Source organism: Trichosurus vulpecula, chromosome 3, assembly GCF_011100635.1.
Source record: "Trichosurus vulpecula isolate mTriVul1 chromosome 3, mTriVul1.pri, whole genome shotgun sequence".
Taxonomy (NCBI): domain Eukaryota; kingdom Metazoa; phylum Chordata; class Mammalia; order Diprotodontia; family Phalangeridae; genus Trichosurus; species Trichosurus vulpecula.
The window spans coordinates 300,888,743-300,905,974 of NC_050575.1; the positions used below are offsets into that span (position 1 = coordinate 300,888,743).

A 17,232-nucleotide genomic window follows, 5' to 3' on the forward strand; every position below is an offset into this window, starting at 1 on the left:
AACTAGATATAACAATCTCCTATTATGCAACCTGTTAAACAGTGGGATAGATGACTAATGCAGACTGTAAAATCAGCTCAAATAATCTTCAAATGGGTGAAATTCTAATCAGTGTGGGCCATTGTAAGTGTAGCCCTTTGCAAAAACCTAAATTATAAACAGTAACAAAAAATCCAGCTGTCATTCTTTTAATCCAATGTGATGTGACAGCATTTCAGGTTAGAGTTAAAGCTTCAAGTTTAATAAAATGTTTTATAATGAAAGCATTCTAACAAAAAACATGATGGTCCAATCAAATGAACATAAGCCCAAACCAGGCATTACCATCACAGAAATTTACAAAGTAATACAGACAACAGACACAAAGCACTATTTTTCATAACCTGACCAGATTCTACCATGTCCTTAAGTTTTGAGTTTAATACTTCTAAGAAGCAGCTCCTCATCATTGTTGAAATACAGCAACATTCAAAGGTATTAAATTCCAAGTCTAAATGTAGTGGGCATACTAAGATTAAAGCTCCAGAGCCCTAAAAACAGAAGCAGCAATGACGGTGACAATGTACTAGGGGAAGAGAGAAGAGAGGAGAAAGTGACATTTGAGTGGGGAGGGTAGAAGTTAGTAAGGTGTGAGAGGGGAAGCGTTAGTTAATAAGCGGTGTTGCCACGTCAAGGCCCTTCCCCGCGAACACCGTAAAGTGCTAAATGAGAAAATGACCATGAGTATTACATTAATATATCATATTTTATTTTAAAAACTTGTAAATCCAAGCTTCATTGTGAGATGTCACATTGTGGCATGAGAGTGATCCTGTGCTCTTAAAGGTTTTCCCTGCAAAAGTAAAAACTCTAGCACATTCTACCGTTGGAGTGTCTTTGAGGATGCACCCAGCAAAAAAAGGATTTCCAAGGACCAGCCTAGCTAAATATGGAGAGGCTCACTGCCATTAAGTTTGGCCACTTGGTGACAAATTCCTCAGGACAAGTAAAGTCATGAAATAAAAATAAAAATGTCCCTGGTCCTATGCAGGCCCTATTCTTAAGTGATGGTGGCAATGGCAGAAAAGGGGCAGAGGTTAAGAATTCAGTTTTTAGGCAGTCTATAAATATTAACTTAGTTTTTATACTCTAAATATGAGAGCCTTGTCCAGTGACCAAGTATGCATACTATTGAAGAACTGAATTTTAGCCAACTTGATATCCTCGCTATACATGAAAACAAAAGACAAAAGAAGTTGCAACTTAACAGATAGATGGCTCACAGGTTATCCCTGGAGAGACAAATAAGGGAGTTGGCAGAAATGGTTTTATTCTATGTTCAAAAGGAACACATTTCATGGAACATTTGGTCATGATAAATATTTGTAAAAAAGAACACTATGAAAAATGGGTTATGTGCCAAAGCTATTAAAGTAGACAAAGGGGAAGAGAAATTATAGGAAGAATTCCCTAAGACTCCAAACTTAATTAATACCAACTTTAATACTCAATGACTTCAAGGCACAGATGGGCAGAAAGGGCAAAAAATTATAAACAAGTAAATGTATGTAGGAAAAGATGGATCAAAAGGTTTTTTTTTTAAAGAGAGGTCAATGGCTTTTAGAATATAACAAAAATAATTCCTTGAGAACAGTCAGAAGGTACTAGATACAGTAAGCACCAATTAACATTAATTTTAAAATTAAAGTCATTATATTCTGGAAATGACTGGTTACCTATGGGAGAGAGGGTCACTTCTAAATCATTTGTCTATGTAAATAAAAGTCAGACCACTGACTTGTTGAACAAAGATAAAAATCAATATAAAACTCAGAGAGAAATAATAAAACTGAAACGAAGAGATCATGTGCAAGTGAGAAAACACCAACATGATCTAATGCAGAAAATAATGAGAAATGAAAAAAAAAATACCCAGACTGAACCACAAGTTATAATTTTCTGTCTAAGTTTAACTGACCCAATTAACCACCCCAAAGAGGAAACAGAAGGACCTAACAATTGCCTTAGCCAAATACTTGATCTCCTTGCCAAATAGAAAAATGTGGCAACCAAAGGCAAAATCAGCTTAGAATACGATCTCCTTTGTAAAATCTTGCAGAGAAAGATGGCAAAGGATTACAGGCACTGCACTGTCATCTCATGTAACAATTAGACAAGAACAACAAGTTTAGGGAAAGCTGACCAGCAGACCATCTCTCAGAGAATCTCGAAGGTGACTGTGCCATGTATTGGGAATCCTAATCCACATCCCCCACAACGCCCTGAGGAAAATTTTGTGTGGTTGGATACATGACCAAGCTTTCTCTAGATTAGTGTAAGTTTTGGTTTATCTAAACCAAGTCAATGAAAAGTGTCTTGTTGAAACTATACCACTGGATAGACAACTCATACAAGTGATTGATTCATCAGTACATAATCTGGGACAGATACTATTTAAAGACAATGAGTAGAATCCAGAATTAAGCAGGAAGAAATGGATGAGCCAGATCCAGTCACATAACACCAACTGCCAACATGTCATTTGCTTCATGTCCTAAAGACATCTTAAAATCAAGATACCCAAAGAAGCAGAACTCATCTTTGCCCACAAATTCTCCTGTCTTCTGTACTTCTGTATTCCTGGCAAAGGCACCACCGCTCTCCCAGGAACCTAAACTCACATTTTGGTACTGGTGCTTTCTCACTCAAACCCAACCTGCATAGCTAATCTGTTGCCAAGTCTTCTTGTTTCTACCTTCACATCTTTGGCATGCATTCCCTTCCCCTTACTCACACAGCTACCAACCTAGCAGAGATCTTCATTGCTCCAAATCTGGACCAGTATGATAGCTTTCTGGCTGGCCTCCCTGTCTTGCATTTCTCTCTATTCCAGTACATACTCCCCTCAGCTGCCAAAATGATTTCCTCAAGTTCAAGTTTGTCTACGTCACCCTTAACTCAACAAACTCCAGTGGTTTTGGATTACCTTTAGGATCAAACTTTGTTTGGCTTTTAAACCCCTTCAAGATTCAACCCTTTCCTAGTTTGGGGGTCTTTTAGTATTTTACTTCCTGTCCATATATTCTATGATCCAGCAACACTGGCTTTCTGGCTGTTCCTCAAACTTGACACTCTATGTCTTAATTCTCTACATTTTCACTGGCTGTCCTACATGCCTGGAATGCTCTTCCTACTCACTTTAGCCTTTTGGTTTCCTTCAAGACTTGGTTCAAATCTCACTTTCTGCAGGAGGCTGTTCCTGGTTCTCCCCACTGCTAGCGCCTTTCTTTTGAAATCACCTCCCATTTACAATATGTATCTCGCATATGCCTTATTATTTACATGTTGTCTCTCCCATTACAACGTATGCTCCTTGAAGACAAAGACTGTTTTTCTATTTGTTTTGGACATGTTGAGTTTCAGATGCCCATGCCATCTAGTTCAAGACATCCAAAAGGTAATTGGTCAGTTCAAAAGAGGTTTGGATATACTGATCTGGAAATCAACTGCATAGGATCCAACGTCAAGAAACCTAAATGAAAGCCTGTAGCATGTTAGGTGGAGTCCCTGTTAAGAAACTGAGAACAAGATGGGCAGATAGGGCTTGAATATGATCTGCATCACTGGAGGAAGTACCTATATTGATGCAATCATAAGTTTACTAAAGTACTGAAAGTGTTTTATTCTGGAAAACATTTATAAGTATTTAAAATTTACTGTAAAAGTCGACATTTATCAGTTGTTTAGTAGAAAGCTAAAAAACAATTCATTTATCAGGTATCCGAGAATATTCTACTTCAGTGGAATCTTATAAGAGCCAAAATGTGAAGCACAGAAAAAGAGAAAATGCCTTGGATGGAGTTCTGGTGCTGAACTAGCTACTCACTGATCAGCCTGTCATTTTGGGGTGAGTCAAACTGTATCTTTGGACCTCACTTTTCTCATCTATAAAAGTGGGGACTAGACCAGATGTTTTTAACCTGTAAGTTCTCATCCAGCCTTGACATTATGAATCTACATTATAAAATATACACGTACTTGCCTTCTTAAATACATTGTATGGAACATGATTTAACCTTTACTTGATAATCTGATTCCATTGCTATGACTGATCATTGAACTGTAATACAACAGCTTTTCTGTTCTCCAGCCACAGTCACTTCTGTAATTGTCATTCCTATCACTCTTTTCCTTATAATCTGCTATAAGGTGCCAGATAGCCAGGGTTATTAAATATGTTTAAATTAAGAGTTAGTAAATTCAGAATGGAAGTCCAAATATCTCTCCTGAAGAAGAAAATGCAAAGCCTTAAAATTTTAGTTGTCTTGGGAACTCTTTTTATTTACTGTTTCTTGCTAAATTCCACACATATCTTCCAGGTAAATAAGGTTTTCTGTACCGTATTCAATAAAAACTTTCAACATTCCTTTAGTTTTAAGATGCTGGGTAATTTTTTTTTTAAATTTTAAGTACCACCAAACCTATATAACACTTAACTTCAATTTCATGGAAAAAAGCATATGAGACGCTCCTTCCACTGTGAGAATATACTTAATACAATTCAGTCTATAATTCTGCAAACCATCAAAGGAATTAAGGAAGATCTCATCAAGGCTGTCAAAATCTCTTAGTGACAAACACTGTGTAACCTTTCTGAGCTCAAAGACCTTTCAGAGAACTTTTAGAGTTAAATATTCTCAATGTTGCAATCAACTGCCTGTGGCGACAGAGTCTAGGCCTAAGAAACTTAGCCATAATGTCGCTCCTCTGAGAATCAGCAGAAACTTAGCTACACATGTTAGTGGCACAGACACAGTGAGAGAAGAGCATTTTTTTTGAAGAGGGAGAATTTGTATGTTGATTTTCTAATATGATTTGGGTAAACACAACTAGAACAGAAAATTAACACAGATGAAGAATACCAAATATGAAAGAAATCATGATGCAGTAAGGAAGAAAAAAATTAAAACCTAAGGACAAAACTGAATACAAAGGACCTAAAAACAATGGCAAGAAAATGCCTTCAGTTCATGAATGCTGACTGCCATCAAATTTATCACCACTCTTGCGGGGGAGGTGGGAGGTCTAGACTTATGAATTTATTTATATAAGTAACTCCCACTTTGGATATTCTTCTTACCAATGCAGATTAGGACATCTGAAATAAGCTGGGCCTTGATTTACTATGCCATTTTCTCTCTCATCATTCTAATACTCTTGTCACTAGAATTCTAGAACATATGGGCAATACTAAAAATTGTGTTGGGTCAAAGGAAAAAAAGTTAGTGGGCTTATTTGTTTTAACCTAGTTTCAAAAGTAAAGTAAATCATAGTTGGACTATGCTTACTTTATCACCTACTCACTCAACCCTGCAATAAACCTCTGTCCCCATCATTCTAATGAAACTAAAATTTCAATATCTGCTAATGACCACTGTATATTTTTTAAATCCAACAGTCTTTTTCCTCATTTAACCTGCTCAACCTCTTTAGAGTTCTTGACATGGGGACAAACCTCTGTCTTCTTGGTAACTTTCCTCCTTTGGCCTTCATGACACCACTACAAAAAACAAAAACCCCAAACATTTAAGCTTCTAATCAGAAGGAACTAAGGAGATACAGAGAAAAAACAAAAATGCTCTTGTCTCAAGAAGCTTATATTCTCTTCAACCTGCTAACTTTCCCAGTGGCTGCCAAAGAACCTCGTAATAGCATTCAAGGTCCTCCACAATTTGGTTCCAACTTACTTTTTCAGTTTTAATATTATTAGTCACCAAACACTTTATATACATGTTTTTGTCCACATTAACTCCAATTCTTGGAATAATCCACCCCCTCCCTTTCCCTTATTCAAGGCCTAACTCAGATGACACTACTTCTTTGAAGCTATTCTTGACTTTCCCAAACAAAACTCATCTCTGCATCATCAAATTTCTCAGCATTTTTCACTTCTCACTCTACTTTTTATTTATTATTTCTGTATAGGATTTTCTCCCCTACAGGATTATAAGATCCTGGAGAATACAATCTTTTTTTTTTTTCAATATGACATTTTATTTATTTGGGGTTTTTTTTTTGCCTTTTTTTGTATTTTAATTAGATTTATTATTTTTAGTTTACAGCACTCAGTTCCACAAGTTTTTGAGTTCCAAATTTTCTTCCTCTCCCTCTCCTTCCCGCCTCGAGAATATAATCTTTATCATACCTGCCTTGTATTCTTTACATCATGCTCCATACTTTGTATATGGTAGTTGCTTAATAAATATTTGTTGAAACAAAGAAGAATTTACAATAGGCTATTTTAAGTTTTTGAGAAAGGACAGAGTAGGATAATGTGGCTGTTGGCCAAAAAAACCCCTCAGCTGGTGACTAAGAAATTTTTCTGACACTAAAATGTACAGCTGCCTCACCTTTCAAATTTTTCATTCTCTAAAATTAAACTTATCTTTCCAAATTCTTCTTTTTTAACCTGATATTTTCCCTTTGAAAAAATACTGATACCCTAAAACCTTGGTTTCAGAAGTACTACCTCTTTATTTGTTCTTCTACTTCTAAGTGACTGCTTCATCCTCTTCCCAAACTCTTAATTTGTATCTTCTTAAAGGATTTTCCTTGGCCCTCTTTTTTGTCTACAATTTCTTTCTTGGCAATCTCATCGATGCAAGATCACCATCTCTATTGTGATGCCTCCCAAGACTATACACCTGCAGCTCTGACCTTTTTTCTGAGCTCCAGATCCACATCTCTAATTCAGGACATCACAACCTGGACATGTGACCAGCATCTTAAACTCAACAGTTTTATTAAATTGAGCTATCTAAAATTTAATACCCTAAATCAGCCCCTCCTTCTGACAGTGCTTTCTGTCTGTGACTCTACCATCTTCTGTCTTAGTCATGATCTTAAATTTTTGGTTTGATTTCCTTTTTCCTCTTTCCTTCACCTTTTCCACCCAAATATTTAGCAAGCAGTGTCAATTCCACCTCTATAGCACCTCTTGGACCTTCCCTTCCTCTCCATTCTTAATGTTGTTGCTTTACTAAAGGTCCTTGCTGCTACCCACTTAAATGGTTATAAAGGAATCCTTAAATGTTTTCTGCACAGAATCTGTCTCTTCACTTGAATTCATCCTTCACATCACCGTTAAGACTAATCTTATGCACAGGTCTGATCATGTCACTTGGCTCAAAAATCCACAATGGCTACTGATTAAAGCACAAGTTACTATGTATGGTACTCAAAGCTCTCTACAATCTGGCAACACCTTCCTTTTCCAGCAGTAGCTCACATCCCTTCTTTCCATTTACTCTATGTTTCAGCCAAACTGGACAAACAGCTATACCCCAGTGTCATACATTATGTTCTTGCTTCCATGTTTTTCTCATACTGATACCTATGCACAATACACCCTCTTTTCTATTCTTTGCCTGTTGAATGAATTCCTCTTTTCATCACTTAGAAGTCAAAGTCATTTTCCAGAAACTTTCTCTGATCCCCTTGGGGCCATTTAGCAACTTGGTACCCCCTAGACCTCACAGAACTTTATTTTGTACCTTTTAATGCATTTTTCATGGCATTATATTTAGATTAGTTTTAAGCCTTAATAGCTTAAAACTGCCCTAAGACCGATGTGAAACCCTGTATGTGTTACTTTTATCTTCTTTTATTAGGTTGTAAGCCCCCTAAAAGCTCTGTACCTCTTGCTCACTGCCTAGCAAAGTGCTGTGCACACAGTAGGTGCTAATAAATGTGTGTTATATCACATATCAGCATATTTCAATAACCTTCTGGAAACAATCATTTAATGTAGCATCTTCAAAACATTATCTGTCTGATCAATATGACTAACCACAATAATAGAGGACCAAAAATGAAGCACGCTATCCATATCCTAACAGAGGTGATAGAGTCTGAATGAGACTTTTTTTTTTGGCTATGGCCAATATGGAAACTTGTTTTGCTTAACTATGCATACTTGTTACTAAGGTTTTGTGTTTCATTTCTTTTTTCAGTGGAGAGAAAGGGGTGTGTGAGAGAGAAATAGAAGAGAGAATACAGATTATTGTTTGAAAAAAAAGTAAAAATTTAAAACTATCTAAAACAAAGTTGTGTGATGGCTCTAACTTATCTTTAAAAATAAATTATTTTTGTTTTATAGAATTTTTTTGCCTATTAAATATAATTTAGTCAACAAATAATAAAGGTCTATTATATAACCCTTACCTTTAAGCTCCCATTCAACAAAAGGAAGAGAGATAAAGGAATTTTAAGGCCTTCTTCCTTTGCAGTTCATAGAATGAAGCAGTTGAAATATTTTCCCTGTCTCGTAATATGCGCATGCATGCCCATATGTAAGTTTTAAGTGTATACGATCACAGGCATGCTAATTCTTATTGATGAAATCTTTATTTCTATTCTGGGTACAGGGGTTAGGAGCAGTTTTTGAAGGGATGAACGAATACCTATTATATGTTATGGCAATTTGTTCCAAATTTTTAGATGGCCTGTATGAGCAAAAATTGGCTTTACTCTATTCACTAAAGTGAAAGACACCAAAAATTCAGATTTGTACTCTTCTATATACCAAAAGCAAATTAATATTAATAAAATTTGATCAAATCCTAAAAAGATTCATGACACTTTTTAAAGAATCACACCACTTCTAAGCTGGGAATGTCTGAAGTAGCCACGTGTACAATCCATACCTGAAAAAGAATTTCTTCAACAACACGCTGAAGTGTTTATGTTGCTTTGACTGGAAGCTCTTTAAGAAGAGGGAACTTGTTACATCCCAAGGAAACCTTACTACACTTTGAACAGAGGTCTTGGTAGAAAGTTTCCTTTTTGAATCATGATGGAACTTGCCTTTCTGCAGTTTCCCTGTACTGCTCCTAATTTTAGCAAACTCTCATAACCGAAGAAATAAAGTACGCCCAGGAATAACTTTAGGAAAATGAACCATTTTGATATTTTAAGTACGAAATATGTAATCAGTATTTGAGATCTATCATCCTGACCTAAGTACTACAGAAAACTGACAGCGGTGCGTATGCTGTACAATTTGCCATTATTTCTTTTATTTGTTTTATTGGTGGTAAATAATTTCATTGCTGGTCCACAGTAATCCTTTACACTGGGCACAAGGAAGCTAGCTGTTCTCACTGGATCTCTGGGTAGTTGAAATAGTTCAGGCACTGGCCATTCCACTCCACTTTTCAGAAGAAGGGGGAGTCTTTCTACTACTATTTTTTTCTTAACTGTTTAAGATCACACATAATAATGTCCAAAATGTTTACCTTGTTTCTGTTCACAGTTCACAGCACATCCCAAAATGAGCTGAAGCATCCTTCCAAGCTCTGCAGCATCTGAGTGTTCCCCAATAAGATTAACATCAGGAAGTGTAAAATCATTAATCTGTTGTCCTAAAATCTGAATAGAGGGGGAAAAAATTCCATTTATGTATCTATATTAAAATGAAGAGATCAAAACTAAATCTTCAAATGAGATATCAACACCAGAATCTGGACTTGGCTGTAAGGGGTGGATTATTCTAGAATCCAAACCAATTGTTTTGGCCCCTTCCTTCCCACAACTATCTTCCCTTATACCTAGTTATAGTGCCCTGTACACAGTAGGCACTCAATAAACATTTACTGAAATGTTTAGATTGTTTTAAAGATTGTTTATTACCTATTTTTTCTATCTCTTTTGAATTTTACATGTCCAGCAGCTGTGTTGGCAAATAAGTTAGGTCCCCCAACCTCCTTACCTCATGGTTGTAATCCAGAATTCCTTTTAAAATTTTCTTCAAATTGCTTATCTGTTCAAATAAAGAGGAAAGATAGCTGAACAGAAGTACAACTCAAGTTAAGTTCAATTATATTTCAAAACATGTTTATGGATGACCAATGATTTTAGTCAGATAAAGTGATATTTTTAAAAATCTTGCTATCATGTTTGGGTTGTTACATTCATGGTATCAAAGAACATATTTTCTTTATGTGTTGACACTGTTGTAGGAAAAGAACAAATCTCAAAAGCTATCAATTGAAGGCTAAGCTCTAGCACAGACTGAGTAGTAGAAAACAGCAGAAAGAGGGCATAAAGATGAAAATGTAATATTAACTATTGTTCAAAAACATTTCCATATCCAAAGTCCAGAAAGAGGATTACATGCAAAACTGTGAATTTATTACAAAGATTGTAATTTTAACATAAATTACATTTAGTCACGGTACTATGAACATTAACCTACTTGCATATGTCTTCCTTCTGCTCTTTTCTATTTGTGAAATGTTTCATTAACATTTTTTCTTTTATTACATTTATCTCTTATTCCTCTCTTCCCCCCAGAAATATCCTCCCTTGAAATAAAACCCCTCCTTTGTAATAAATTAGTATAGTCTATCATAACAATATCATGGTCTTTTGGTCTTATATGAAAATGTATGCATCTGTATCAACACTCCCATCACCTCTCTAAAAGGTTTAGGAAAAGCATGAGTCATCACAAGTCTTTTGGATTTGTGCTTGGTCACTGAAATTGTTTGTTAATGAAAGTATGTAGAGACATAAAGTTACCCCCATGGAATGTTTTAGCTATATCCCACAATGTTTAGGATGTTGTCTTAATGTTGTCATTTTCTTTGGTGAAATCATGTATTATTTCTCTAACTTTTCTTTGACCCATCAATACTTTGGATTAAATTACTCTCTATTTAAATTTTCAATCCTTTCTCCAGATGTCTTTTAATTCATTAAATATGCATTGCACTGTGGTCAGAAAAAGGTTTTTAATATTTCTGTTTCTCTGAATTTGTGTATGAGCATTTTATGGTGTAGAACATGGTAAATTTTTGTAAAGCTGCTGTGCATCGCTGATACATCATACATACATGACAAGTATCATGTATTTATAGCTACAGCTTTCTATTTCCATTTAGTAATCACTAGAGAGCTATCACATGTAACTTTCTAAATTTCAATTAAGATCCTGAATTTCTTTATTTACTTTTTTGTTACTTTGTCTAGGTCTGAATAGGGCATATTGAGGCCCCCAACTACTATGGCTGTTATGATTTCTCTCTGCAATTTGAATAGCTTTTCTATCAAAAACCTAGCTGCTATGCCATTCATTACACAAATATGTATGTATATACATATATGTAGTATTCTACCTGGAAGCATATCATAGCTTCCCTGCTTATCACTTTTAATCACACATAATTTTACATTTGCATTATCTGAAAACATAACCATCCCTGCTTTTTTTAATTCTTTTGAAGTATGATAAATTCTGCTTCAGCTACTCATTTTGACTGCGTGAATCTTATGTTTCAAGTGCTTCTTGTAAACAACATATTGTTATATTGTGCTTCCTAATTCATTCATCTACTTTGAGTTCGAGCTGTTCATGTTTACTATTATGATTGTTAACTGTATATACTTCCATCTACCACAGCCCCTCAAATTTTTTTCTTCTTTTCCTCCTGTTTCTCTTTCTACAAAGAAGAGTATGGAGAAAGGCGTGGACCAATACCAGTAATCTAAAACTGAAATGTTATGTTCCTATTCCTCTACCACCTTTCTTCACCAGGCCCAGACCCCAATCTCTATTTCTCATACTTTCAACTCAATCCCCTCCTTTATAATCAACTTCCAGGTTTACATTTGTTTGGCTTGGGATTATTGACTCCAATTCTACTCTCCTCATACCTCCTTCTCTTCTTTCCCTGTCTATAAGTACTTCGCTGCTGAGTTTAATGCATGTCTATACTGAACTCACTATGTGTGTATTCAACCCTGCTTTATCCAGTTCAGCTAAGAGGGAAATTATGTGCTTCCTGAAACCCTTCCCCCCATGTTTATATGCTTTTTCTTGCGCATAACACTTAGGCAAAACAAACTCCTCCTTCTTCTTAATTTATTTTGTAGAGTATTCCTTTCCCCCTCATTTTTTTCCTTTATTAAAACTAAAAGAACAAACAAAACTATACCCAGCTCCATGCAGCTAGGTGACTTAGTAGACAGAGCACTCTGAAGTCCATGAGTTTTCTCCATCCTATTTTTCAAGGATTCCACAGGGCAATGTCTTCTACCTTCTTTTCTAAGCTATTTCTTCTTCCAATTTTTTTCATCCCTAAATCTTATTTCACTTTATCTCTTGACTTTCTTTCTTCCAGCTACTCTGGTAGTCCTTGTGACCAAGCTATTTTTTTTTCCCTCAAATGGTCATTCACTCTGTAGATGTTACAGGGTCACTGCTTCTGGGTTTATCACTCAAATTTCCCTTATCCAATAGTACAGGCATACCTTGAAGATACTCAAAGTTCAGTTCCAGACTACCACAATAAAGAAAGTTATGTGATTTTTTTGGTTTCCCAGTGCATACAAAAATTATGTTTACACTATACTATGGTCTATTAAGTATGCAGTAATAGCATGTCTAAAAAACCCAATGTATTTAATTTAAATACTTAATTTAACTTATAACTTAATTTAAAAATACTCTATTGCTAAAAAATGCTAACCATCATCTTGAGTCTTCAACAAGTCATAATCTTTTTACTGGTGGAGGGTACTGATAGCTGCTGACTGATCAGGGTGGTGGTTGCTGAAGGTTGAGGTGGCTATGGCAATTCTTAAAATAAGACAATGAAATTTGCCACACGGACTGACTCTTCCTTTCACCAGGATACTCAGAGGCCACTGTAGATTGTAATTGGCCTAATTTCAATACTGTTGTGTCTCAGTGTATAGGAAGGCCCAAAGAGAGGGAGAGAAACGGGACCAGGTGATTGGTGGAGTAGTCAGAACACACACATTTATTAAGTTCACTGTCTTATATGGGCCACAAAACAATTACAATAGTAACATAAAAGATCACTGATCACAGTAACAGATGTAATAAAGAAAAAGTCTGAAGTACTGTGAGAATTACCAAAATGTGACACAGAGATATGACATGAGCACATGCTGTTGGAAAAACAGTGCAGAAAGTCTTGCTTGACATAGGGTTGGCACAAATCTTCAATCTGTAAAAAAAACGCATTGTCTGCAAAGCATAATAAAATGAGGTATGCCTGTACTTTGTCACTGTTTAGTGTCTTCTGCTTACTCATATTTTCAGCCTCAGTTCTTGGATTGGAATTTTGTGTTTGGACTAGTCCCCTCTGGCACTCTTGGATGGGTGAGGGAGATCTTAACTGGTCTGCTTGACCCTGTAGTCTATGTTACTGCCTATCTAGATGGGTGGTGGCTAGTAACCACCATCTTCTTCAATTGCTGGTTTCTGTCTTAAGTTTCCTGGCAGACCAATGCAGGTTCAGGTCCAGACTGGTCTCTTTCTCTTTGTATGATCCTCAGGAGTTGGAGCCATCTTCTCTTGTGTCATTAACAGGTGCAATGAGATGCTGGAAATCATACGGGTTTGAAGCTTCTTACAAATCCCGGCTGGCACACAGGTGCCAAGTTGGTCTTGTCTTCCTGCTATGGCTTTAGTGCTCTAAAGAATGTATGGCTGGGTCACTTCCTTGGCTCAGCCATCTAGTGGGGCTGGTTCTATCCTTCACTTCTATTTCAACAGGCCAGAATAGGATTTGATGCTGGCTTGTTATACCCTGTTCAGAATGCCAATTGGCCTTAGGTCTATTTCCAGGAGTTCTCCCTAGCTTCCTTCTTCTCTCCAACTCTGCTCGCTTCTGGCCCAAGTACTTTAGGCTGCTTTACTTGGTAAAAACCCGTCACCCAGGCTTTACCACCATGTTTGCCTGAACTACCTTTCCTGTTCCAACACCACTATCAGTTTCTGTATTCTTCTGGCCATCTTTTTGTGCAGTTCTGGACTTGATAGAAGTTTACTCCTAATTTCTTTCTGTATTTTTTTAATATCATTATTCTATGTGGTCCCTTTTTTAGATTTTTGGGGAAAAAAAAGACAATACTTGGGGAAAAAAAAAAGAAAGAAAAAGGATTTAAAGTGGAAAAGTGTCTTAAAGACTACCTAGTCTTATCCCTTCATTTTACAGATCCACAAACAGTAATTTGCCCAAATTCATGTACGTAATAAGTGGCAGAGCTGGGATTAGAACTCAGATTCCTTTCTACCATACCATACTCCTCCAAATCCAAAGAGCTCACAGGATAGCAACAGACTAAAAAACTCAAGTATCAGAGACAGACAAGTAGCAAAGGATATATTTATAGATGGAAAAATTAGAAAATACCTTTAATCTCCAATTGTCTCCCACTTCTGTTTTGATTCTATTTAGCCAATTTTCATCAAAATATACAGGATCTCTGCAAATAAGAAAAAGCTGGTTTATTAATACAATAGTAGATTTCAAGATCAAAGTAAATATGAAAATTGAATTTCCTTCTATAGCACTGCAGCAACTTAACATAAAAAATTTGTTATATTAAAGAAGTCAATAAAGTAAACATGTACATGAAACTACATACAATAATATTCTTCAGAAGATCAACTTGAAGTGCTAAGAGTTAAATGTTAGAAGTTTTATCACAACAATGAAAACAGGAGGTAAACAGTGGCAGAGTAATGTTTTCAAATAAACAAATTAGTCCTTATAAAAGAAAATACACTAAACTGGAAAGGGATAGGACACCATGCTAATTTCTAAGTATGTTTAAATGCCACTAAAATGTTCTCTTTATTAAGAAAAAACATTACAAATCAGGAAAAAAAAATAAAACAAATTAAGGTTAATACCTTAAAACACCTCACGCAATGCCATCCTGTAACAATTCAAAGATCAATAATGTCATTATTTTATACTTTTCAAATACCATTTTAGTGAACACCTATTACTTATCATTATAGATAATTTATAAGTCCAACTGGACAGATATAGCTCCTATTCTCTGGGGATCTAAAATCTAAGAGAACACAAAGCCAAATTTAAAACCTTAAGTATATTTACTAAAACCCAGATATGCTATAGCTTCAATTGCACTTCAGTCAATTCATATTTTTTCTGTATAGAGTAAGGTACAACTTGGTCTCTCTCAACAACAAATAACATCCACGTTACAAGCTTTAGGTTTCTCGCTATCAGAATCAAGATCATCTAGATGCATATAAACAGAGTAAGTCAAGACTTTAAGTTAAAAGATGTGGCTCTAGGCCTTACTAGCTCTGTGAGGTTAACTCACTTAACCTTTCTAAGCCTCTGCTTGCATTTGTAAAGTGGGGATCATGCCATCTGCAGTACTTAGTTAAAATTATAAACTCATAATACACTGGAGCTCAGTGAAACCAAGGAAATCAATGAGTCCACATCTTTCATTTTATTGATGAGGGAGCTGATGCCTACATACAAGTACGATGACTTACCCGAGGTTAAAATGTTATGATGCTCAATGAGACAGCGTTGTATGTCAAGTGCTTTATAATGGTAAATTGTTACATAGATACAAATTATTATTATTCATTACATAAATACATAAGATAAAAGATTAATATTGCAGATAAAGGAGGGGGGTATCAAAAAAAGAAGTAAGAAATGCTAACTTTCAACTGATTATGACTAAAAAGAAATTATCTTTCTCCTCCGAAAAACTACGTGAATGGAAACAATAGCTGACATTTATGTAGCACACTGAAATTTGGAAAGCACTTTAACTACATTATCTCATTTAATCCTTATGACAATTCTGTGAGGTTGTCAGTCAATAAGCATTTATTGGCCATTCTGCTGTGTGCCAGGCACTGTACTAAGGTAGGAATGGAGAACATTGTGGTACAGTAGAAATGAACAATGGGTTGGAGTCGATCAGTCACTTACCTTTGTGACCCTGGACAAATCATTCAACCTCTCTGAGGCTCAGTTTCCTTTTCTGTGAAATGGGGTCTCTTAAGGTTCCTCCCTTAGAGACTGCTATATTTAAGTATACAAAATTTGTATATATGTAGAAGAGAAAAGGAGTAATGGTACTTTAGGATTTAAGGTATTTAGTTACAATATGGATGGGGTAAAATTTTGTAAGAAATTAAGTCTTTTAAGTTTTTTTCAATCTGTGTTGATAGGTTAGCCCCTAAATTAAGGTAGGTGTGTGAGAGTGTGTGTGTGTGTAAAATTAACAACTGTGTACATTTATATATAATATTTCAGGCAGAAAATACAAAAGTTTAATTATAGTTAATATTAATGAAATACAGATTAATTTTTTTCAGGTTTGAAAAGGGTCACATGAATTTAAGTTGTACTTATTGTCATTCAGCTCCCAGCACTGGTTATAGCAGACACAGCAGCTGGGGTCCAAATGGTCTGTAAGCTGAAATAGGCTATGCCCTTTGTAAGCTTAAAGCACTACATGAATGTGAGTTATTACCAGGGAAACTTTCCAGCCTCAGTGACTGACCACTCAACAGAAATCACTTACTAGCACTTCATGCTTCAGAAATTCATGGAGTCATACATTAATTTTAAGGAAAATTAATCTCTAAAGAAATTTACAGTCTTGTGTTTTGGTCAATTAGTTGGAATACCTAGCTTTCCACGTTGTCTGTCTCAGCTGAACTTCTGACAACCATTTACTGTTTGGCAACAATCAGTACCTAGAGAAGTAGGCCATAAACCTCAGCCAAACATAAGCTCCTTTGAGGGTAGGAACTCTTTGTTTTGCTTTTGTATGCCCAGTTTAACACAATGCCTTGTATATATTAGGTGTTTAATAAATGCTTATTGTATTTGAACAAAAGGTAAGCAAACCATTATTTTGGAAACAAAAAGATAAAAATATTTTAGTAATTTCTTTACTAAAGAATGAGTTATAAGACAGCACATTCTATAAGACACTCTGAAAAGGCCCCATTACTAAACTAAGAACAACATGGTAGGAAGACTGGCAATAATACTTCACAATCTCTTAATACTCAAATAGAAATGTCCACTTTTGTTTTCTGGTGACTTATTTTCAGTAATACTATCATTATTAACATAGAATACCATATCCAAAATTATTACATATGAGACTTTCCTTTAATGTGTGTGAAATACTGAGTAACTATTAGATCTGGGGGGCAAATCCTTTTCAATAAAACCTTTCTTTGAAAATGGAAGCTAAACAGAAACAAGGATTATTTTAAACCTATTTGGAATGTTAAGGAATAGACATGTGATTCCAAAGTGCTACATGTAGCCAGGGCTCACCTGGCAAAATATACTCCCACGCAAATTACTGGTTAAACTTTTCCTCTCCCCTTTTTGCATCTTCAGGAGTAAAATGCCTGTG

At 35.6% G+C, this 17,232-nt stretch overlaps 1 protein-coding gene across 2 annotated transcripts in view; it reads right to left on the reverse strand.

The window, feature by feature from the left end:
* HOOK3 (hook microtubule tethering protein 3) overlaps positions 1 to 17,232 on the reverse strand; it is a 110,770-nt gene that overhangs the window by 67,592 nt on the left and 25,946 nt on the right. For both annotated transcript variants that reach the window (XM_036751640.1, XM_036751639.1), the window contains exons 3-5: positions 14,205 to 14,277; positions 9,749 to 9,799; positions 9,276 to 9,408 (exon numbers count right to left, since the gene is read on the reverse strand). In XM_036751640.1, coding sequence (XP_036607535.1) covers positions 9,276 to 9,408; positions 9,749 to 9,799; positions 14,205 to 14,277 — 257 coding nt within the window. The remainder of the gene's footprint in view (positions 1 to 9,275; positions 9,409 to 9,748; positions 9,800 to 14,204; positions 14,278 to 17,232) is intronic.